The following is a 25,189-nucleotide window of genomic DNA, read 5'->3' as shown; positions in this document are numbered from 1 at the left end:
ATATTTCTATTTATGACAGCTTATAAACACACAATTAATTTCCTAGTTTTGTCAAATATTTTGAACAAAGCTATATTTCAATTTCGAAATTAAAATTCAATTTAATTATCTAGCCAATCTTGATAAAAAATGGAAATGCAAAATTGATCAAAATATGAAAATAGGTTAAATTCTCAGAAGCACGATCCAACCTCAAACATATTTCTATTTATATCATATCTAAATACTGATGAAATATAAGCACATGATGGAAAAAAAAAAAGAAACTTTTTTTCCCTACTCCTATTATGAAGAAAGCAATTACTATTGATTGTAGATTCAATCTCATATAAAGTGGATTAAAAATTTAAAATATGCTTAAAACAAACATTTGAAAAAATCTAATGTAAATTTGAAAGTAAAGAAGGCGTAAGCGTGACATCCCGATTTTTCTCAATTTTATTTTTTGATCAATTGAGTCGGGCAATTCAATTGTGCATATAGTTCGTCTCTCGAGTTGGCCACTCACGAGGGAACTAGTCTATTGAGTGAGGTAATTAAGGAATTTTACCACGTCAGACTTGGGGACTGATCACCCTCGGGTCGATGCAAGAAAATTTCCCTTAAAGCCACTCAGTGGATTAGGCGCGCTGAAATCGCACCAGATTGAATTCAACCGAAAAAATGGAGATTGAATTTAGAAGTCGGAAGCTCGGTCATGTCACACATCTTATTAGGATCATGGGATAATTTTTGTGGACTTTAATTTTGACTCAATTGGAAGAGAATTGATGGAAATTGAAGCAATTGGATGTGCAAGGATTTGGACCCCGGCGGAAAATGAAATTGAACCTATTGGACTAAGGTTGTGGAAGGTTTGGAGTTAGTGGATGATGACATCACCTATGATGTCATGGATGAGGCAAGATGGGCTAGGGTGGTGACAAGTGGAAGGTGGAGATGAGGTCTTGGAAAGGTGGGATGTCACTTCCCCCTTGTCCCCATCATTTTCAACCTTTGAATTTGGAGGAGAGAGAGAAGAAGGTGTGTGTGAGAAGCCAGCAGAAGCCGAAGACCCCGTCCGCTCCTTTGCCGCTCAACCGTCGCCGCCGCCTCGCCCGCCATTCGTCGGAGCTCGCGTCGCCGTCGTCGCTCGCCCGCGCGCGACCGCACGCCCTCCCACGCCGAGCCGCTCGTCTCCGTCTCTGCCGCGAGTCCCGCACTGTCGTCGCCCAACCAGCTGCTGTTCGCCGCCGCCGAAGCCCTCCGTCACCGCCGTTCGTCCGCTCAAGCCTCCGCCGGTTGTTACTCAAACTGTCGCTGGTTCTCCTCCGCCGTTTGTCCGTCCGTTCAGCCGCCGTTCCGCCACCCTTCGAGCTCAGTTTGTCGTCGGCGTCGTCGTGCTCTTCGCCGGGAGACTCGTCGAAAGCGATTCCGGTGAGTTTACCTCACTAATCCGCGATTAGCGAGTTAATGATGCCTTAAGTATGTTTAGCTTAAGTTGATTGAGATTAGGTGGATAGATTGGCTTAATTAGTTATGGATTATATTAAGGTGATTACTTAAGGTAAAGTGTGCTTAGTTTAATGGTTAAGTATGTTTATTTTTAAAATAAACCTTGATGTGACTTAAAGGAGTTTATTTATGATTTAAATAAATGCTTCGAAATTGTTGGATTATTTAATAATATATCTTATTCTGAAATTCATTAAAATATTATTTATTAAAAAAAAAAACTCAAAAAATTTATTGTGACCCTAGTTGCTCAGAATTTCATGCCGATCGTTGCTGTGGTAGTAGAATTTGAAATTGATGATTGATTGTGACGATTTGAGTGTGATTGCGATTTATGAGGACTCTTTAGAAAACCCTAAGTGTGGAAATTGATGGGAGATAGGCCGTGATATACCACCTAGGAGAGGTCGTGCCCAGCGAGGCCGTGATTGACCACCTATTAGAGGTCGTGCCCAGTGAGGCCGTGATGTACCACCTAGGAGAGGTCGTGCCCAGTGAGGCCGTGATGTACCACCTAGGAGAGGTCGTGCCCAGTAAGGCCGTGATTGACCACCTATTAGAGGTTGTGCCCAGTGAGGCCGTGATGTACCACCTAGGAGATGTCGTGCCCAGTGAGGCCGTGATTGACCACCTATTAGAGGTTGTGCCCAGTGAGGCCGTGATGGACCACCTATGAGAAGTCGTGCCTAATAGGGCCGTGATGGACCACCTATGAGAGGTCGTGCCTAATGAGGCCGTGAACTACCACCTAATTGCAGGTCGTGTTGAGTGGGGCCGTGATTGCCCTTTGGTTATTAAACCTTCCTATAGGGTCGAGATTGGGAGCGATGGTGATTTACTAGAATGACATGTAATTGGCCGAGTCGATTGATCGCTGAGACGATCCCCGTGATTGAGCTGTTCTGATGATGTGATTGTACTTCCATTGTTGAGTTATTAGAATTGCACGTGGTTAAATTATATAAATTGTGCTAACTTGCAGATGAGGGCTAAGCCGAGGTAAGTCTTCTTGATGTCGTGGCTAAGCTACTTTGGGGCGTATTTACTTTCTAATAGGGGTTTAGGAGGGTGAACTTGCTTTGAGACAAAATCTCATCCAGTTTGGGGAAAAATATTACGGGACCGTAGATGGCGAGACCCCCGGAGATGAGTGGCCTGCCGACGGAGATTGACCAGACGACAGAGAGTGCTCCTGACCCCGTGAGTCCTTGGGTCTATCAGTTGGTTAGGACCCTCATCTGGGTCGAGGTGAACGTGCATAACAGGGTACCGTACATGTTTAGGGCTTGGTTTCGTTCTGGAGTCGATGGCGTTAGGGTTGGCCCTCTGGATAGCATGGATATTCCGCTGGCTGTGATGAATGCCATTTTGGGTGAAGGCGTGGTGGATCTTCCTGGCGGTGGAGTGATCAACGCCTCGCCCCCGGCCTCTTGGGTGACAGATCCTGAGGATGTGGGATCGACGAATGGGGCTGACCAGTAGTCCTAGGACCGTGGATTTTCTTTTTTTGGCGGACTGATCCATGTTGTGTAGGCTAACCCCTTTTTGATGCACATAAACTTTGACCCATTTTTGGTGCATAGTCTCTGGATCCTGTTGATGTACGTAAACCTGGGTGATGATGATGATGTATGAAAGTATGTTGTTTGATATTGAGTTGATGTTTCTGCTGTCTTATCCCGTATGCTTTCATAAGGGATTTTTTAGTATGTTCCGCTTGCGCATTAAAAAGTAAATTGGGGTCGGCGACACTACCTGGGAATGTCGCATTTACATGACCATGGCAGGTTGTTCACGTGTCTCGGGGCTCGGGGCGTGACAACCCCGTTTAACAATTTTTTAACCTCTATCTTGCAATTCATATTAAAATGTAAAAAGTTCAGACGAAAGGACAAATCAGTGATGTTTAACTTAAAAAAATTATGAATTTATTCCAAAAAACACTCATAATGTCTAAATTGTCTAGATAGTTAGATTAAATTTTAATTTCAGTTTTGAAATAAACTTTCTCTCGAATGACTTGATTGAAAATTGGCTATAATTGTGTATTCATAAGCTGTAATAACTAGAAATTTTTAAAATTTTTTATGTAACTTTTGTGATTAAAATATGAGATCACAAATTAAGATTAATGACCTTGTCTAGGTAAATGATAATAGGATACATGATAAGACAAAATCCTGCTGGGTGTCATTTGACATTCATATTTGAAATTGATAGAGACGAAAAAATTTAAGGTAGTTTTTTTCGTTTTCAAAATGGGCAAAAGTGGTTTTTCAATAAAGTTTTGAGGGTAAAATAGGCAACTTACTATTTTCTTTAAATGAGTCCTTCAGCATTATGAAAATGCTGAAAGTTCAAGTTGGTCTCCTTGGTCTCCATCTACCTTGAGCTTTGGAAAGATTCCCAAGATTGACTTTCACTGAAAGCCCTTAAAAACAATTTGCCAAACACCTCATTTGGAGGTGAAAGGGAACTGGGGTTTGAATGGGAACTTTCTAAATGCCCATCCAAACGCACCCTTTGTGGGTTTGCAAGATAAATGAAAAAACAATAATTTAGAGAGAATTTGGGGGAGGGGGTGGGGGAGGGAGAGGGGGAGGGTATTTCAGTAAATTTACTGAAAAAAAGGAGCGTTTTAACTGGAATGAGGGTGGAAATAGCCCCCCTCCCTTTTTTTGTTGAGACATTCTTTTTCATTGGACAATTCTTTCATGTCGCAAGTGATTCTGAATTCATGGACTAATTTGTCCGAGCATACTTTTATATGTATCGTCCAACAAAAATACACAAAGTCCTAAAGATAATATATAAAATATATTCAAGTCCTAAACATTTTTTATTTGGGTCACTTCAAATCCTGAATTTTTCTTTCAAAAACGGTAACATCCCATAATGCAATCAAGTCTTAAATTGTGTGTACGAAAGACAATCGATGCGATAAATCTTTTATTCATCAATGAGAAATGAATGCAATCAAGTCATATATTGTCTGAAATACTTTTGGTTCTAATGAAAAACCCAAGATGCGATAATACAGAATATCGAGAGAGAGAGAGAGAGAGAGAGAGAGAGAGAGAGAGAGTGATTGTGGAGAATGCAACCAATATATATGCAGGTCGCTTGTGGAGAATGCAACCAATATATATGCAGGTCGCTTGGCATGAGTGAACTTCAGAGCAAATCTCTTTTGGGCTAACCAGTGGACACACATCATATGGGCCAAGGCATTGCCAATTGCCGAAAGAGGGACTCCCCATTAAGTGTGGCACTCACACACCATTTATGCAACCGCAGGTTACAAGGCTATGGGCCTGACAGTTTCTCTATGATAGCATTGATAGGTCACGCCCAGAGAGAGTCAAACGTTTGCATGCAGAGAACAAACAAATTTCTTTATCTAACAAATTGGGGTAATCGAGCTGATTGGCCAATTTATTTTTGTGGATTGACCCGTGGAAAAAGTCCAAGACAAAACGTCCCTTGATTGGTCGACAAAAGTCGGGTCAAGTGAATTGTTGTTAGGCAAGTTTATTACACATTTTTATGACGATTGAGGTATGCGGCGCCGATTAATAACCGACTAATTCCTACAGAAGGTGATTGCATATCGGGCCATCGCAATGGTCGCACATGTCCATCGGGCATCAGGTCCTTGTCTCTTGAAGTGACCCAAAGGATTGAAGATTGGGGATGTCTTGAAGGCTAAACACGTATATTTTGCTTTTACCAAAATAAAGTTCGTGTTATCTACCTAGTAATATTCCAAATGCCGCATTCTATTTATCTCTAATAGACATCTTATGCAACGACTGTTACGAACTAGTGAAATATTCTTCTATGTTTGAACACCCGCCTAAATCACTTGCGGGTGTTGTAGTTTTCCATCATACACTCCCTGGATAAATATTGGAGAAGCGCGTGTCTATTTCTAGAGATGCATATTGTGAGTACTTTCATGCTTTGGTAGGCTGGTAGATTTCGAATTCGAGTCTCGTCGTGATAGATAATTCAATATAATTTTTACGAATGTCGACCCTTTTGGGTTTTAGCTACTCAATACACTATTTTATTTTGTTCTCTAGAGTAGTGGGCTAAATGGAGATCCTCAAACGTGAATAAACAGTGAATTGCATTAAGCACTAGACTCTCTGGTGGGGCACGATATGCCTTGTCAACTTCCTCCAGGATGCTCCTGCAAGCTTTTGGCGAGCCTTAATAAAAGGGCAACACGAGATATCCCGAAACTTTATTTTATTTTGGAATAACGACACTAATACTTGTTAATACTTTATGTAGCGTGTGATATTATCTTTAAGCTTTCAATTATTTGAATTAGGTCCTTGAATTTTGTGCCTTTATACGGTGTCATCCATGAACTATTGATTAGTTTAATTATATATTTTGGAATATTTGAAGATTTTTTTTTTTATTTGTCCAAAATGTTTAAATTCGGAAAAAAAGGTATTATCAAGTATGAAAAAATGACATTACTTACTCAAGCTTTCAATCAAGGTTGTGCAGGAGGATGGAGAACAAAGGGCTGATTGCTTTATATGCCTCTAAAGATAATAACCAAATTTTTTTATTCATCTTTTTATTAGCAGAGGTTCTAATGTTGTTTTCCGGTCCTTGTATTTATGGGAACTATGTAGTGCCAAGTAAGCCTAAAAGCACCATTGAAGAGGAGGATTTGGCAGGTTAGGACATGATTATAGGGAAAGAAAAGTTAAGGTGAAAATGCTACTTTTGAAAACAAATCCCCATTACTTTTTACAGTTTCAAGTGACTGTTATGCGAACAATATTTGTGAGTACAATTTTCTTCCCAGGTGTCTATCTCCATAGATTGTTTACTACTAATACTTAATAGAAGGGCGATGCCGAATATTGAACAAAAGTTTAGAGTCTGATGGAGCCAATGGAAAATTGAGTGATGGCATTGTACATGAAACAAACTTTCAGAGATATAACGGACTCAATTGAAAGTAGAGGGACAAACATGTTGTACATGGGATAGAACTTCAGGGACTAGAAGTGTGTCGATCCAATTTATTTTGGAGTCGTGTACCACGATTTTGGGACAAAATGTCCTCATCTGTGCACATAAAGAGCCCTTCTTGAACGATGGTATATATGACATATCTCCAAATTTACATCAATGTGACACGTAAAAGGCTTTATGCTCTCTGCTTGCCACAACTTTCTGTAAAGGGACAGTGGTGGTGCGTAAAGGAATTGGGACCATTATCGAGCCATTTCATTTCATCGCAACAAGAAGAACCTGTCTCGAGTAGAATTATACTGGCATATGCCATTCCCTTTCAATTGGAATGTCCATGTTCCGATGCCAATGCTCTCTGTATAAAAGCGAAACTTCGACGTTCGGTCAAGTGCAGCGAGACGACTCGGGCGCGGCCGAGAGAGGGAGAGACGTGCGTGTGGATGGCAGCGTTCCTTTGGCGAGACAGGAGAGGGCATGCAATGCATGCAAGTGCAGATTACCCTTGTCTCTTGCCAAAGGAGAATTGCCCTGCCATTCACCTGCACAAAACCTAGAACGGCAACATCGCATTCTCTTACTTCGTACTGCGATTGACGGACCTGACCAGAGAACGGGCTGTAGGTGTGCTCTTCTATGTATAACGTAGTTATTTAGTTCGTGTAGTTCTTGCCTAAAGAGCTTTTAACAGCTTTGATGGTGTCACTCACCAAGGATCAAATTTTCAAGATTCGTCCAGACCGAAATTCTCTTGCTATTTGAGTGACAAAATGTCGGAGATTTCGCAAAAAGCATGCTTGATGCATGTGAGATCAGGATCTTAGAACTGGTTCATTCAGAAAGCAAGAAGCGTTAGTTGCATTGTGCTATCTTCATAATACAATGCTAGGTGCACATTGATTTAGAAAATTGATTTATTTAAATGATGTGAATGACCGTTATTGAGCGTCGAATATGGCCCATTAGTTGAAAGCTAGCTCAATCGTAATCTATTCTTTTTCAGGTGATACTTCTATTCCTTTTTCTGTAGGGTTCAGGTGGAGAAGTGCTTGCATAGCTCATACGAATCCAGTGCACATCAACCATTAGATACGTGGGACTCACCTCAAGGCCACGTGATCTAGTCGATGAGAGATTGTTTGGCTGCACTGCTTCGAGATTGTTTGATGAAAAACCGTGCTCAGGCGATACTTTTACCCGACTGTACCTTAATTGATGAGAATTACCAATTTTTACTGTATGCCAAAATACAAGATTTGTAATTATGTACCATTTTAGTTTCTTTCATTTTCTATTATAAACCAAATTCTTTTAAGCCGCAGCAACTCGATATTTGTAGTGAAGGGTCTCCTAATGTTAGAAATATTAAACTATGCCTCAATTTGATAACTTAGGATTAATGTCACGAAAATCTTAAATTGGTACACTGCGACAAATTTATCATAAACTAATTTTTTAACCATGAAAAATCCAAAACCAATACACCTATAACAAATTTGCCACAAACTAATGTTTTGCCACAAAAATTTTTTTTTTAAATTGATACACTTGTGATAAATTTTCCTTATGTTAGTTTTTGTCAAATTTTAGTGCCAAATTGCTTAGTTAGATAACAGGTGGGAGTTGATGGTATACCAATTTGGATTTTTACCCTTTATTTGTCATATATGTACCAGTTTTGTGATATTTTGTGATATTAATCCAATTTAACAGAGGGTCAAAAAATTAATTTGGGATAAATTTATGACAGATGTATTGTAGGAGATTTTTCATGGTAAAAAAAAATTAATTTGAGATAAATTTATCACATGTGTATTAGTGAAGGGTTTTTCATGGTCAAAAAAATTAATTTGGAGTAAATTAGTTACAAATGTACTAGTTTGAGATAAATTTATCTTATGTATACCAGTTTGAGGTTTTTCCCTGTATTAACCCAATAACTTAAACTCTAAAAAAGTTGGCAACGGTAATACAAAATCTCAAATGATATCAGAGGAAGAGGTCTTGAGTTCGAACTTTTGAGGTTCTTATTTACCTTACTATTTACATATTAATGATATCTAGTTTCTTTGTAAAAGCAGAACACTTCCTTTCATGTGCATATTGTTCGGGTATATTTGCCTCTTAATTATAACACTCTAGATAGTCAAGAACGCGATAATTCTATTCTTTATTGTGGGTTCTAAATTGGTATCAAAACTAGCAATTCTCAGCACCAGGTGCATATCACATCCGAATCACACTCTTTTTCAATTACTGCCAATCTCTCTCTCAACATCGATTCTCAATATCTTCTGTCTTGTCCAATGATGTTCCAGCAATGTAATCTTATTGGCAATTTGGGCATTCCTCATTGGTTTAACCTTGCGCCAATTCTCTAGTCGATGTGGTCACGTCCACATCTAGTGTTGACATGGTTATGTCCATGTTCTATCTGTCTTCATGTAAGGTTTGGACGTACACATGATTGGAAGTGTAAAACCGATAAATTTTACCCGGAAATACAACCGTTGTGATGCTGCCCACGTTAGTCAAGAGGTGGTGCGACTTTTGATGGTATTGGAAATTTGGTGCTATCCCAAGTTAGTCAAAAGTTAGTCTAACTTCTGCTGCTATTCGCCCCAACTATAACAACGACAATACAATGATATATTTGATGTGGTTATGTCAAGCTCACACAAAGTGGGAGTGTCTGCATGTCAATTTTGTTACTTTTCGTATCTATAAATTATTTTGACTTTAAGCATCAACAGTATTAGAAGACATTATTTCCAAAATCAGTATTACTTCCACCTCAATTTGGATGATGTTAGAGAATGTCTTTAGACATATTCGTAGATAATAGTGATATTTTTCGATATTTTTGTTATTTAAATATCGACTTTCTTTGTTTTATTAGATTTCTTCTGTTTGGATATAAATATCAATTTATAGTAACACACTAGAAAGTCAAGAAGTACAATAATCCTTTTTTAATTATCGATTATATCTATAGCGATCCCCTAACTATGGACAATTTCCAATTTCCAACTTAATTGTAACTTCTCAGCATTTTATGAAATATGATCAGCATCACCCTAGATCCAAAATCTCCCAAATCCCTCTCTCTAATAAACCTAAAAGGGGTAGGGTAAACAGGTTATCTGAAAACTTTAACAAAATTTCGTGGAAGCTAGCAATGTATGAAGAAATAGATTGAAAGTACTAGACATGTAATTACTTCTATCAAATAGTTATATGTAATAATGAGTAGATAGAAAATAACACATAACAATTTATAGTTGTTCAATTTTATCGTATAGTCTATATCCACTCTCCACACTAACATGCTTAATAATGGCTGGAATCCACTAATAATCTTTAAGAGATGTTATAGTCAACAAGTACGATTTTTATCACACAATAAATCACATTATCATAACAAAAGTACTTCTATCACACTTGTACAAATCTCTCATCACTGATTACGACGCAACAAGGACTCATTGATAGAAAGAATATCAAATAGATAGTAGCATAATCCAAAAAAAAGAGGTAATAGCATAGTTTGTCCGAGATAGAAAAATAGACGATAATAACATAGTAACTTTCTCAATTTCCATCATACCCCTTCTAGCTATCTCGATCCTCTTTACATATACACATTCATCCTCCAATACAACCATTAGAGACGCTTCTCGAAAGTTAAGAGCTGTCGAGAGTTGATTAGAGCAATTGCTGATTCGGATCGGCTATATAACTTGACTCATCTCCAATACTTTTGCCATGGATTCCGAGTTTGTTAACAGCTATTTTCTTCTTGTTCAATGGTCATCCTAAGATGAAAGGTTGATAATCACCTTCTAGGAATTGATATTTGCCTGATACGTTGCTCCTTATCACTTGATAGTAGTACGTGCCTTGTCATTATTTTGTCGTTGTTGTCCACCGTATTCCTTGCACAACAACTTGTGATCCATTATTCAATGATCCTCTTAAGCATGCCAGTACATAAAGACTTTACTTAGATGACCACATGATTTTGGTACCTCAAAGTCCTCGTGTCAGGATCCTCATCCTTGTAATGTCCTTTACTGTACTCACGAAGACCAACGATACTATCACAGTCTTCTTGGAATTACCATTACTTTAGCATGAAGAACATCTACAATTATCAAATAGATATTAAATCAAAGATATTTTTGGAATTACTAATATAAAATAGGGAGTTTTCCCGACAAACCACACCTATTGGAGTTTGCCCATGAGTGTGGGACTGAACATTTTCTCCTTTCAATAGCCCCGACAATGCCAACTCTATTTTCTTTGGTGCCATTGCACCTTTTTTGACATTTTCGTGGGGTCTCTCTCTTTGCTAGAATCCAACTTATTTCTGTCACACTATAGACATGGCCGTTCTTCTCTCCACCTGAAAGATAGAGTCTCAAACTCAAATCAACATATCAAAGTTTCTATGATCTCATAATATGTATGTATACACCTAAAATTTGACTACCACAAGTTTTCTGCTATTAGCACTCTCATCCTGCATGATGCTAATAAAAACTTGAAAAACATGATAAGATGAAATAAATAAACAACAATAACTTAGAGAGTAATACATCTTTTTAAAGCCAGATTGTACATTTACTATGCATAAACAATATCATCATTCATCATCCCATTTACTATGCATAAACAATATCATCATTCATCATCCCAAAGTTAGAGTACCATATATGTGAAATATCAAGTAGATAATATTCTTCCAATAACCTTTTTACATATGAGAATAATGACAATATCACCTCACAATAACAAATTAATCATCAATGGTCTAAATCATTGATTAATCTCATTGATGACATGTTGATGGTCCATTCCAATTAAAAATTTAATGCTTAGTATCTAATTATGGTTACGCTTAGCGCCCGTGACAAAAGCGACCAAATTCACCCTACTTGGCTAGGTTTACCACCTATATCAGCTGATGGTTTGATCTAGAAGGATGTCTTGACAATAATATGCATACTCTCCCCTCAATGGGTTCTAATTAGGGGTGTGCAAAAGAATTGGGACCCGCCTGGACCGCCCGGAACCGGACTAGAACCGCTCGAATCCGGTGGTTCTTAAGGGAACCGGTCCAATTCCCGGTTCCAATTTATGGGAACCAGTGGGTATCGATCCAGTTCCCGGTTCCATGAGTGGATCCACCCACCCGGACCGGACCGATTATAATTAGAATAATATATTAATTTTTAATATTAAAATAAATTTGAAATTACTAATTAACAAACCTAAATTTTAGGGCTCCATTTTCTCTTACAGTTTCCATGTTTTTATAAGAATTTAGTAAAGTGTGTAAGTTGCCTTTCAGCAACTCAACAAATGGCTCATTTAAAGGATACTTCCGAGACTCACATAGGACATTGTGTTCAAGAATATGTGGAGTGTAGGTGGAATTGTTTCTATAGAAAGAATTCAGCAAAGCAAATGTTGTAAGAGATTGAGCACTGTTGGGGGATAAAGGAAAAGACAATCTACTTATAACAATCATATAGAACCTTGAACTTAAAAATATTTTAGATTTCAACTGAAATGATTCATAAATAAAAAAAAAAACCTATTTCTCTTCTTTGGTAGTGTTTTCCAATAAAATAAAGAAAAATGGTACCCTTAATTAAGTCGGTTCGATTTAAAGAAAAATATCACTTGATATGAAGAGTACTCACGGTGGGATTTGGAAAAAATATTATTATTGGTGAGATTGGTTCTATGGATTCCACCCGGGAACCGGACTGAATCGGCGGTCTAGTTCTCGGGTAGATCTATGCAACTAACGGGTGGTTCTTGGTTCCAATTTTTTGGAATCGGTCCTTAGTGGGCGGTTCCCGGTTTTAGGTTGGGAACTGCTTGCCCAGACCATGCACACCCCCAGTTCTAATCATAGCGACATTAGCATAAATCTCATTCTCCAATTATCCCATAAAATCATAATTGATCTGATAAACCAGTTTTACATTAAAACAAATCACCTTTCACAATTCAATTTATCAATAAAATGCATTTTATAAAGCATTTCACAAATCCATATATATCCTTTCACCAACCATACTCAAAGTCAAGATAAGAGCTTTTTGTAATTATTTTACAAACAAGGTTTCGTAAATCAAAAATATAATATTCTCAACTTCGCTTATCAAATTGAATACATATATTTTCACAAAACATTTCTCATAACACTTTGGAATTCATTTCGTCAATTAGGTTTATATATATAACCTTTTGAACCACAATTTTGAAAACATTTCACAAACCATTCACAAATACTAAAATGTAGTAAATGATTGTAACAAACATACTATTTCATAACTCATAGTATATCAAATATGTATTGCTTTTAAGACATTAGTTTAGAAATTTATAGAAGAAATAGCTCTACTTACTTGGAAAAATTGAAAAACAACCTACAATAGTTACTCAAGTCGATACACTCGTTTTCCTATTAATTAATCAAAACATGATGTAAAAAATCAAGTTATACTACTCAAACAAATGACTTGACTTATCATGATTATTCATTGATAAAAATGACAACTACACGATAATGAAAAAACTTGTCTATCACGATCGTTTATCTTTCTTCATTACGCGTATGCGCGTATTGTACACTACGCGTAATTCAAATGCAAAATATCAAATATTTATTTTTGATCAAATTGTACTTCGAAATCAATGTTCTTAAATCCCATAGCTCCATGATGTCCTTGTTTACCATTTACATATAAATCTAAAGCTCAATAGCTACTTAATCGAATCTCGCAGTTCAACTTTCACAAAACTCGAAATTTGAAATCTAATTTTGAAAATTACTCCGATTAAATGAATAATAGGCTTGAATACTTATCAGTTACAATTTCAGTTGATTCGGCTTACTTAGAAGTTCAAAGCGTGTACGTGCAAAGCTTACTCAATCCTCTGTACGATTTCTTTTCCGTGTGTTCACGGACGAGCTTCGCTTTTCTCTTTCCTTTCTTTTATTTTCTTTTCTTAGGGTCTCTCTCTCCTTTATGTTTCTAAGTAGAAAACTCTTCTCTCTCGCCAATTCTCTCAATTTCAAGAATCCACAACTCATCTTGAATGCGCAAACTTCTTTGGCGGTGGACCCATGCACGTTTGAATAGTCACACTCCACTTGTCAAACATGGGCCATAGGGAGCCACCTGTGCTATGCTTTTTGACTCGGAAAAAAATAAAGTTTCGGCAAATAATTCATCTAAAGGTAGGAAAATTAATTTAACCATTCAACAACTCAACCAAATCCCATTTCTCAACACAACATTAAACAAAATAATTTAACCATTCACTAAGAATTTAGTTGTCATACTTTCTCTCATCCTGACATGAGGTCATGGATGGTCACGGACCTCAAATCGGAGGGGTACCACCACCATGCAAGGTCATCGATGGTTGACAACGCTGCTTTGATCTTGGCAAGCAACGACTACACACACATGATGATGATGATGATGATGCGATGGTGGTCATGGTGGCTGGGCGTGGAGGATGGGTGGCAAGGGTTATATGAAATGGAACCTTGGAAAAAGAAGACGACAAACTTTAACACTTAAAACTTAAGACTCTTAATTTGCAGTGTAGAAACATAGTTACATAAATAATGTTCAAATACTAACATCTATATAATTGTTAATTTTCATAAATAAATTTGTCACGTTAATAGATGAGCGTTGTCATTTGTATAAAAAATTATTTTGATGGTATACTAAGAGTACTAGTATGAACACCTAGAGGGGGTGAATATGTGTAAAAATGATAAAATAAACTTGCAAGATGGTGGTCATGGTGGCTGGCTTTGGAGGATGGCTTAGTGGATCACACTATCTCACTAAGTCACTCTTTTGGTATTTATATGAAATGGCATGGGGAGAAAGCTCCGTCTCTTACTTGAAAATAAGAGACAAAAGGGCAAAAAAAAGGGGGGAAAATTGGCCCATACAAATGGAATCTTGGTTTCCATAAAAAAAGAAGACGTCAATCAAAACTTTAACACTCTTGATGTGGAATCCAAAAAACTTAAGACTCTTAATTTGCAGTGTAAAGAAAAATAGTTACATAAATAATGTTCAAATACTAACATCTATATAACTGTTAATTTTCATAAATAAATTTGTCACGTTAATAGATGAGCGTTGTCATTTGTATACAAAATTATTTTGATGGTATACCATATATAAATTCCCAATCTTATATATGCCTTGAAAAAGAAGAGAGCATACCTTGCCTTCTAAGTTTTCTTGAATCTTTTTTTTTTTTTTGCATGCCAATAGGACCTGTTTGCACATGTCCACTAATGTGATGGGGTGTCGGACTACTATCTTTATTTTAACGTTTCGGTACCTGTATGTTTATTTATCATTGTTGGTACAATATGTTTTTTTGAGCCTTGTACCAGGCTTTACTCTTTAATTGTTTTACATGTGAGGGATCCTGAGGTTTGGATGAGACCTCAAATGTAGTCTTTTAAGTTATGCTAAGAACGCACCTTCTTTGTTTTCTTGAATTTGTTTTAAACGTGAATCATCTTAATTTGGGGTATCTTGTAGATCATGAAACTAATGCTTGCCCAGACACCACCGGCTGCTAAACAACAAAAAAGTGATAATATCGATGATGTAAAGATGCTATTTTTGACTTTATTAGATACGGAAAAACTCAATCATTCGGTTTTACTATTAGAATTGTAAGAGTTTTTCTTAATTTAATCACCTCGTTATATTTCGTACCAAAGTTTCAAGCTTTCGTTTTCGAAAAGTAATGGGAGTTTTTCACGAAAGGCAAGCCTGTAGATAGAATTGGCAGTGAGGCGTGGAGAGGAGGGATCCCTACCCCCGCCCTCCAAATATAACTCGAGCTCTCTACCGTAAAAGTTCAACAGACAATACATTATAATTTTCATACTTTGTGAGAGAGATAATTATTCAAAAAGTCTAAAATTTACTTTACAAATGGCAATTTAACCTTAATTTTTTCAATTTCGCCAATTTAACTCCAAATCTTTTGATAATTTGTTAATATAATCATTCTGGCCAAAATTGATCGGAAATCGCTAATGTTACCATTAGCCGTTCTACGTAGTATGACTAACGTTAATGTGTGTGTATAAATATATTCATTATTTGTATAATCTTTTCCTATTCTGTTTTTGTTCCCCATTCATCTTCCGGTTGGTGTTTTTTGTTTGGGGGGGGTTGGGGCTTTAGTGATGGCCAGTGAGAGTTGCAGCAAGGGCTTCATGGCCTTTGCCTTGATTTGGAAGGGTTGGCCAAATCTAGCTATGGGCAAGAGCGTGCAAGCCCTCTCTTGAGGCTAGTGACCCTTGCTAGTCATTGCCAAGACCCTAATGAGCCTTATGAGAATATAAACAATGAATTCAAAAAAAAAAAAAAATCATAAAATTTATAAAATAATTATAAAATTATAAAAAATTAGTCACGTTAATGTCGACCGTACCATGTACATCGCCAATGACCACATTAGTGATTTTGGACTAAGTTTGGTAGGAAGAATTACATTGATAAATCGTCAAAATGTTTATGATTGAATTTGTCAGATTCAAAAGTTTAGGACTGAATATGCTACCGTACAATAATTTAAAACTTTTTGTGAACAATTTTCCCCTTTAAAAGACAAGCATTATCCAATGGGTAAAACTGGCATATACAAGTAAATGACCTTTTTAGCACTCGACTAACCTTAACTATTTATGAAATAATTCATCATCCAAGAACACCATTACCGGAGCACGCATAGTTTCATGCTTTGAAAAATGATATAAAGAGAACGTGCAAATATAGTAATTCAAATTCACCCTTCGAGCAAGTGAGAAACACAACAGGGAGTGTCAAATTGAGAATTAAGGTGAAATATCATTAATCTCCAAACCTTTTCCTTGACCTAGCTAGAAACCAAACGCAACACGCTCAAGACAAGCCCGTGGCCGTGTGTTTTAAACAAATCCCACTTTTTGAAGAGCGTCCTACTTTTCGCAATTTCCAGTATGCTCATGTGACTCCGGATTCACTGGGAAAGAGCAAAGAGATCATGAGCAAGAAGACAAAATTAGACCAAAAAGTTAACCCATCACCAGCTGAATGTGAGAGAGAGAGATCAAATAAACACAAATGGCCAAAGAAATTTTGAAAGCTGGAGGAGCTTCTTACACACAACGTTGAAACATCAGAAAAGCAGGGGACACACTAGACAGCAAACCCTACCTCCCGTCAGTGTATATAGAGCGCAGGGCGTGAGAACAGAACACTTTGAAAATAGAGTGATTTAAGGAACGATGCTGAGCTGCTAAAAGCCAACGTTGCTTTTTGCCGTTTGAGTTGTTCAACCTGTGAAGAACGAACAGAAAAACATCGAAAGTCGATGGGTCTTGTCATTGTAATAAGATGTACGGGTGATAAGATTGGATTGTCATTTTCCAGATGAAACTTATATGCCCAAAACCCAATATTACTGTTTCTTACGTATTCTTCAAGGTATACGTAACTCCCTCCATGTACTATGCCATTAGAGGAAAATCCGGAAGCATGCAGCAGCTGTAAAACACTAACCTATTTCCTGCGGGACCCGTTCATGGACATAAAGAGAAAATTCCATTCTTCCCTCATCACATTTTCCAAATCCATGCAGGCTCTTTGTAGATAAATATGTACATATAATATAAAAAATTATAAAAAAGGATTAAATTGAATTGGAAGGGGGTAGGTTGTGATTACCACTTAATTTGGGTGAGGCAAATTTTTGGTTCGATTGGTCACAAATGTTTCCCATACAATGTATGTTTGAGGGCTTTGCTTGTCATTCTATAGGTAGAGTCCCGTTCAATGTATGTGGACAAGTTGCTTGCATTAACTAGAGATTATTCAAGTTGAGAAGGCAGTTTCGATATCCTATACTAAAAGAAAATTGCTTGTATTGAATATAAGATTTTTTTGTGCAGTGGAAAATATTCCCATGCCAAACTTATTATTTTAATTGATAAGATTTTTTTTTTTTTAAATCCAAGTACCAATAATTTTGACAGTTAATCATGGCAACACGCGTTTTCGTAGAATTTGTAGTATAACGGTGTGTAGACCCAAGACGTTTTTCATTCATTGTACAACAAGACCTATATCCTTCAGTGATGCTTTTACTTAATGGGTTACAAGTTATAAATATCATTCACGTTTTATCTTAGTTAAATACAATGTGGGTGATGTTTACATGCGTAAACAACCAATCAAATGGCTAGTTGAAGGATTCCTCCAACCACGGATGAAGGTAAATATAGCTCATAGCATTATTGTGTGTACATATATCTTCCGGTTCATGAACACATGGCCACTACCCTCTTTTGTCTCTCTCAATACATCCTCCATCCTCATGGATCCGCCTTCACATCTCAAATCCGAGGTCAAAGACCTCAAAATAGGATCTCCAAAACCTCATACTCCGAGGCCTTTGACCTCTGGTCCGGGGTCTAACCATTGATCGGACGTTAAACAGAGATAATGGAGAGTCGAAGAAGAGGGCTGGGGAAGCGGCCGCCTACATCATGTACAAGGTTTGGTGGTGGCGTGGCGGTGGCAGAGGTCACAATTGCGGTAATGGACCGGCAGCAGGTGGCATGGCAGGCTCTGCAACTTTGGGGATTGGATAGAGAGAGTAGAAAGGAAATATAAGCTAAGCAGATATTCGAATGCTGACGTTATGGTATTGATAAGTTAAGCAGATATTATAAAGGGGTAAATTCCATATAGTTACCATTTATAATTTAGAGGATTTTATCCTTAAACTTACAGAAGTCAACGCAGTGATTGGGTATGGTTCAGTTAGTATATTAACTAAAGGAATTTTACTCTTTCAAAACTATGCTGCAAAATTCAAATTAATACATCTAATATCAAAGCACTAAGATTGATTAAAGTGACTCTATTATATACCTTTACAATGATATTCAAAAATGCCCTAGGACAAATCTTTTCATGTTGGACGGGTTTTGAATATCCATGTACTATGAGACTTATCAAATATGGAATCGAAATCGGCGTCAGTCGTCCCAAACCCGATTCAGCCCTGTTCCTACATACGTGAGCATGACAAAGCCAAGGGGAGCCAAGCAAGCAAGCATAATGCAGGTGGGTGGGGTTTGAGTTTGTTGCAGAGCGAAAGGATGGTTTTGAAAAGAGAGCATATTTTTCTCGGGGGACCCCAGAGCCCCAGAAGAGGAAAAAGGGAAGGAGATGAGGAATAAAACAGGAGGGGGGAGGAGATGAGGATCGTCAGAGCATGTGACCCGCGGCCACTAGCGCTGCCCCTGATCGGCCAGGAGCACAGAGTGTTTTTGCGTGTCTCTCTTGGCTTTTTTTGGGTTCTTGTTCGGTGTTCGTACAGCAGACAAGGAGGAACCAAACGAGAGGCCCGTGAACTCTCGAGTGTCTTCTCTCTCTCTCTCTTTGATCACTACTGACTGTCCTCCAGTTTTATCACTTTCTTCTTTCCTTTCTTGCCCATGCAAAAAGAGTTCACTGATTGGCGAGTTTGACAGCGAAATGTCTTTTCTTTGGTTTTACTGATGATTATAATTCTTACACAACGTCTTTCATCTCTCGCCCTAAAACCAAACCTAGCCGAATTACTGAGTGGCTAATTTGACTCGAGGACTATTCAAGATTGGAATGGAGTTGAGCTCGAACTTGAACTACTCAAGTATCTTGTCAAGTTGACCTCATTAACACTAAAACCCGATGCCTATATTGAACAATCTCCGTGAACAAATTCATTTTAGAATGACCATGAATGTTAGGAATAAAGCGGATGTGATAAATATAAAGTGATAAATGGACAAAGAAGATGATGTATGCAAGTGAATTATGGCAAAAATGTAATTTCGTTAAGATGAAGTGAAGCTGCCCATGGCAGTGGCTTTATTGTTTTTTCACGGAATAAGGAGAGAAAAGACACATTCAAACACAAAGGACGCATATGCGTCACGGGGTGATTGTACCCACATCAGGATAAAAAAAATAAAGCCAAAAGAACACCCTATTAAAAAAAGAAAAAGAAAAAAAAAGAAAGTGTCTATAAACATATATATAATTCAGCAAATATTCGCTGTCATGCAAGGTGGGAACTATACACATGACGAACATTCTTCAAGATTCTATTGTTTGGTCGAATGTGGAAGTTTCTCATTTCTATAATTAAAATAACAAATTAACATTAGAAGTTCTCGCATTTTCACGGGTAAGCCAAGGAATTCAGTAAGAAACAGTTTGTGACTATAATATATAGCTGTTTATTTTACTATCTCGTGTTTTTCTTTTTATCTCCTTTAAATTAAATAATTCGATTGGCAGACTCCACTTTCATATAAGACAAGGGTATAGTAGCATGTCTAGTTGAAGGATCCCAAGACACACCTATCTCTACAAGCGTACCCTCTCATTCCTTCCACGTGCTATTTAAGTCCATCTTACCACATTCAAATTTTTGAGAGAGAGAGAGAGAGAGAGAGAGAGAGAGAGAGAGAGAGAGAGAGAGAGAGATGGCCAACAATACCCATAGGATCAGGAAGAAGTTGGCCAACAATACCCATAGGATCAGGAAGAGGTTTGCGTTGAGGAGGAGAAAGCTTCAGATCTTACAAATCCTAGCCAACTCAAAATCTGTGAGTGATGGTGAAAATAGTGCCAAAGTTCTTTTTCTTTGTTCATTCTCTTAAATGTTTACTTGTATGAAGTAGGTTTTGATGCTTGTGCTGTGACACAATCTCTTTCCTTCTTGCTAATGATGTGAAGGTAAGGAAGAGTTCATTGGTTTCGGATTATTTAACCAACATATGCAAGCTCAAGCTCAAGTTGGAAGCTATCCGAAGAGAGTACTCAAACCTTATAGCTGTGAAGAAACGATGCCTACTCCTCCTCGAGAATATGAGGGAACCCAAGGTCTCTCTCTCTCTCTCTCTACATATGAGAGTACTCAAATTGGTCTGTGGTCGTCATTTTTGTAGGCCAAATCTATTAGAACATCTTTAAATAAGAGAACCTGAATGAGTTAGTGTCTATTTAGCATTGCTCTAATGCCTGATATTGAAGTCATGGAGACTCCAAGTCTTACTTCAAATGGGTTTTCAACAGGTGAAGGTACAAAAAATTGGGGACAAATTCGAAGTGAAAGTCGAATGTGAGAGAAGAGAAGATGGGCTTGTTTCAATCTTGGAAGTCCTAGAGGAAATGGGTCTTGATGTTTTGCAAGCTACGGTTTCTTGCGACCATTTTTTCTCTATGGAAGCTCTGGTTGTTGCTCAAGATCAAGCCCTGGAGGCTAGTGATGTCGCTCAAGCAATTCTTAAAGCTATTGAGAAGCAAGTTGGAGAAGATCTTGTGACCTAACTTTAGTCTATTGATCTTCCGGGGATTTAAGTAATATGCTATAGAAACAAAATATTTACAAGTATTGACAAGCAAAAAATTCTACGTGGCCTTGTATCATTTGTTGTGACACGAATCATGTCCTTTGGCGACGAGAATGAACAAATGATACGTGACCACGCGTCAATATCTTGTAGTAATTTTGCATCTCTTGTATTTGCCAGTAAGTCCATGGCTACTAAAGTCAGTTCTTTCTCTTCTTCTTTTTCAATCTTCGTTTCTTTTGTTTCGCTTTTTTTCCCGTCTTTTTGAGTTCATAGAGAGTGATTTTGGTGAGAACTAGGTTGAATGGACCATATCATCCGGTTGTCAATCCACATACGATAACAATTCAAACTTTTAACGATTGTGATTGATCAGATCGATTAAAAATTCATCTAAAGCAAGAAATATGCATTCGCACGATTAGAGTTCACTCAATCTCTAGGTGAAAGGTTCGGGAGAGAGAACATATATTGTTAATTCTCCTTACTATATTGTCTATTTTGAACGGGGGAATCATCACCTCTTAAGAGAGCTAAAAACTTCAGTCAATAATATTGGGCAAAAATGGAAAGCGAAATTAACTTCGTATTTATTTACTCGAAATTTGTCATGAATGGCTCTTGTTGCTTGAGGAATCAGATTGTCTTTAAATTTGTCAATGTCACCAATGCAACATGGCAAATGTAAAAAGGGTAAAACAAACAAATAAAAAATGCACCACTATAAAGCTAGCCATTGTTACGGTTGAGATTGTGATAATAGGTAGAAAAATGTAATATTTTGTATACTACAAAATTAAAGATATACTACCCCTCTATATAGGGTGTGAATACAATTCGAATTAAGTATAGTTAATGTAAATTGCAATTAACTAAATCCTAGTATAATTTAATATATCCCTCAAACTCAAGATGACTTCAAAGAAATTAATTGGAGTTTGGAGAAGAGATCTAGAAAATGTCTAGTGGCTGTGTCTTATTGAAGATATCAATAGTTTTGGTGAGCAGATGTAGTTGAGATGAGCAGTACAATGCCATTTACACACACGATACCCAATGAAATAACAATCTATTTCAATGTGTTTGATGCGCTTGTGAAAACATTATTTTGTGCTATTTGGATAGCACTTCAATTGTTATAATGAATGATTGTTCCGCTATTGTGATGCACTCCCATGTCTTCTAGCAACCATTGTAACTATAATAATTCTGACATTTTGTTGGTAAGAGATCGATATTAAGCTTTTACACTAGAATGAGTGATAATAGTTTCCCTCTTGCTACACTTGAAGATAAGTAAGTTGCCCAAAAAGAAATAACAACCCATAATAGAGCGATGATCTTAAGGGTCATCGGCCTTGTCAGCATTAGAATAAGTTATCAACTCCAAGATAGAATGAACAAGAAAAGTGAAGGCCAAGAAATAAGGTACACTTGACATAATAAAGAATTCAAAGTGCTGCCAATAAAATGAGTTGTATATGTTAGGAAAATCCTTTATGATGTTTTGAAGATGTCAAAGTAAAACAAAGGCTACTAGCGTGTTTAATAATTAAGTAACAGACTATGTAAATGATAGAACGTGTAAATGATATTGTCAAAGATTTTACTTGAAAGAGTCAAAAGATTGGATGAATATATTTCAGACTGTGTCCAGAGATTGGATAAATATATTCAAATTATGTTCACACCTTAAGGCTAAATATATTTAGAAGTTGAATATGTTCAGACTTACGTTCAGATTGTAAAGTTTGCTTCAGATGAAATAGACTTAGACTTTATATACAAAACAAGACACAAGACACAAGTCTAAAACGTGACAAGGTCTAAAACGAGACACATGTCTCGAATGTGAAAAGTTTAGAATGAAGCAGGTTTAGAACAAGACAACTTGACAGAACGTGACACAAGCTTAAAACGTGTAACGACTAGTGACCTAGTTTGGATTGCATACCAAGATAAATTTGATTAACAATTGGATCTTGAATATAAGAACTTTCTAAATGGAGAAGCTCTGCTCATGGAAACCAATATTATGTTTGTATGGGCAATCCGAATCAACTTGGGATTCTGCTTCTGTCACTCAACAACTACTAAATCTTCTTGATATAGATCTGTCCAATGAGTAGATTGGAAGATGAGATATTGTCTAATGGCTAGTTTGGAAGTGGATGAGTATTTAAGGAGACCAAGGACCGAAAAGCAAGTAAGAGACGAAGCGTAAAATCTAGAATTCCAAAGTTTGGGCAAACTTTGATCATATTCAAGTACCTTACTATAACAAGTCGAGACTTGATTTTAATAAGGAAAGTGATTCTCTAATAGACTTTTCTAAAGTCAAGGAGAGACTTAGACAAAGATCTTTTAGACTTGCATACAAGAAGCATTTTCAAAGGATCTTTACAAAGCCTATTGGTTGAAATGCCCTTAAGTGTTCAAATTGTTGAGAATCAGAACACTTTGAGAAAAAATGTCATAAAATCTAGAGACCTATTAAGAAAGATTGGGTAAAAATAGTATACTTTACTAACTCTCATGGACCCACGAAAATTTGGGTAACAAAGAAAAGATGAGTTGTTTTTGTAGGACATAAAGGAAAAAAAAGAAAGAGAATTTAGTAAGAAATGTATATTTTTGAATTGTCAATTTTGTTTAGGTACATAATTTGAAAATTCTCATTATACTTGATATTCGATATATCCTCCTTGTGCTTCGAGATTTGGACTTTATAATGACCGTATTATATGAATTGTTATATTGAAGGAAGAATAATGTGATATATTTTTTGTCACGCCTCGAACCCCGGGCATGCAACAACCTCTTCCTTGGTCGATAGAAAGCGACATCCTAGGACTTGTTGACGACCATTCATTTTAATCTTTCATTATGCGTAAGCGGAAAATGAACCCTCTCCCAATCAAATAGACAATCAAGCAATCATAAGGGATAGAGAGATGAACAACAGAAACCACAACAACTACTATAACAACAACAACAACCTCTACTCGCACGTATATACATTTTTATATTGGATTAACCTACGGAGGATCACTTTCGATCTACAAGCCCAACAGAGGGGTTGATCCATCCTCTAAGCCAGACCAAAAAGAAATTAGGCTAGGCTAATCCAACTATACACAAAAAGAACCCTCGGGCTCAGCACTACAGTCACTCTGATCCAGCGGACTCAGACTTCATTGAGTTAGAGTTGGAGGCATACGGGTCAATCACTGGTGAAGTAGGGCCAGGATTCTCCACTACACCATTAGGAGGGTCTAGCTCCATGGGATCCCAGTCAGCTTCCTCGGGGCCCCTACCGAGCGGCCCGTCAAAATCTCTCAAGGGATCGATCAGCAAATCACCATCTCGGATGAACCACGCCAGGAACCTATGGTTTATCCATTGCCTTGATCCCTCATCTACCCAAATGGTGGAGAGATATTTCTCGTACAGATGCGCCCGACCTGGGAAGCAGTGGTGCGTCACGATAGTATCCTAGTTCTTTGGGATACCGAACCTCATTGGCGGAAGCGCCATCCTAAGGACTTGAAAGTGGTTATATAATAACCAGTGAGATAAAATCTCAGCGAGTCCTCCCCTAAGCCCCTGGTTAGAACACTAACTCAACTCAAGGTATCTCTCTAGAACTACCTCACAAACAAACTATGACTAACATCCAATAATCAACAAATCGATTTGCAAGCAACTTTACTCGGTATGCCATGCCCTACACGTTAAATCTCAGCACAATACATGCAATGCACATGGCCATTAGATGATGCAGTTCATCAATCACATACAAATCGTATCACAAGCAACTCACCTGGCCATTGCCACACCTTACACGTTATCGATTCATGTGTGTGTGTCATAAACAGTGTGCTCAACTCATGCATAACCAAACCAATGATGCCATGATTCTCATATGCTCTTGCACTTTAGTGCACCACCTATTATGCATCAATCAATTACACGGGTCCCGATTATAAGGTAAAATCGTTATGACACGTCCCATACCGTGCCACACAATTTTACCTCATAATAAGGCCCAACCATCTCAATACTCATACGTGTTCCACTTATTTATGACCTCCCGACCATAGCTAACTTTCTAGTTAGTGATCATCTGACTCCCGCTGGGCTATCGATAAAAATCGGGCTTATCTTGCCCCGTCGAGCACATCAATGTTTAGAACTTCTGCCTAGACGGTATCCCAAAAATGGACA

General features: G+C 37.5%; 1 protein-coding gene across 1 annotated transcript; it reads left to right on the top strand.

Moving 5' to 3' along the window:
* The first annotated feature begins 20,045 nt into the window (after positions 1-20,045).
* Positions 20,046-21,181, top strand: LOC104440887. The gene is made up of 3 exons (XM_010053874.3): positions 20,046-20,215; positions 20,346-20,492; positions 20,685-21,181. Exons 1-3 carry the CDS (start codon positions 20,093-20,095, stop codon positions 20,937-20,939), a joined length of 525 nt encoding a protein of 174 aa, XP_010052176.1. The 5' UTR covers positions 20,046-20,092; the 3' UTR covers positions 20,940-21,181.
* The last annotated feature ends 4,008 nt before the right edge of the window (positions 21,182-25,189 follow it).

Source organism: Eucalyptus grandis, chromosome 4, assembly GCF_016545825.1.
Source record: "Eucalyptus grandis isolate ANBG69807.140 chromosome 4, ASM1654582v1, whole genome shotgun sequence".
NCBI classification, from domain to species: Eukaryota; Viridiplantae; Streptophyta; class Magnoliopsida; order Myrtales; family Myrtaceae; genus Eucalyptus; species Eucalyptus grandis.
This window is presented reverse-complemented; position numbering and strand designations above follow the sequence as displayed.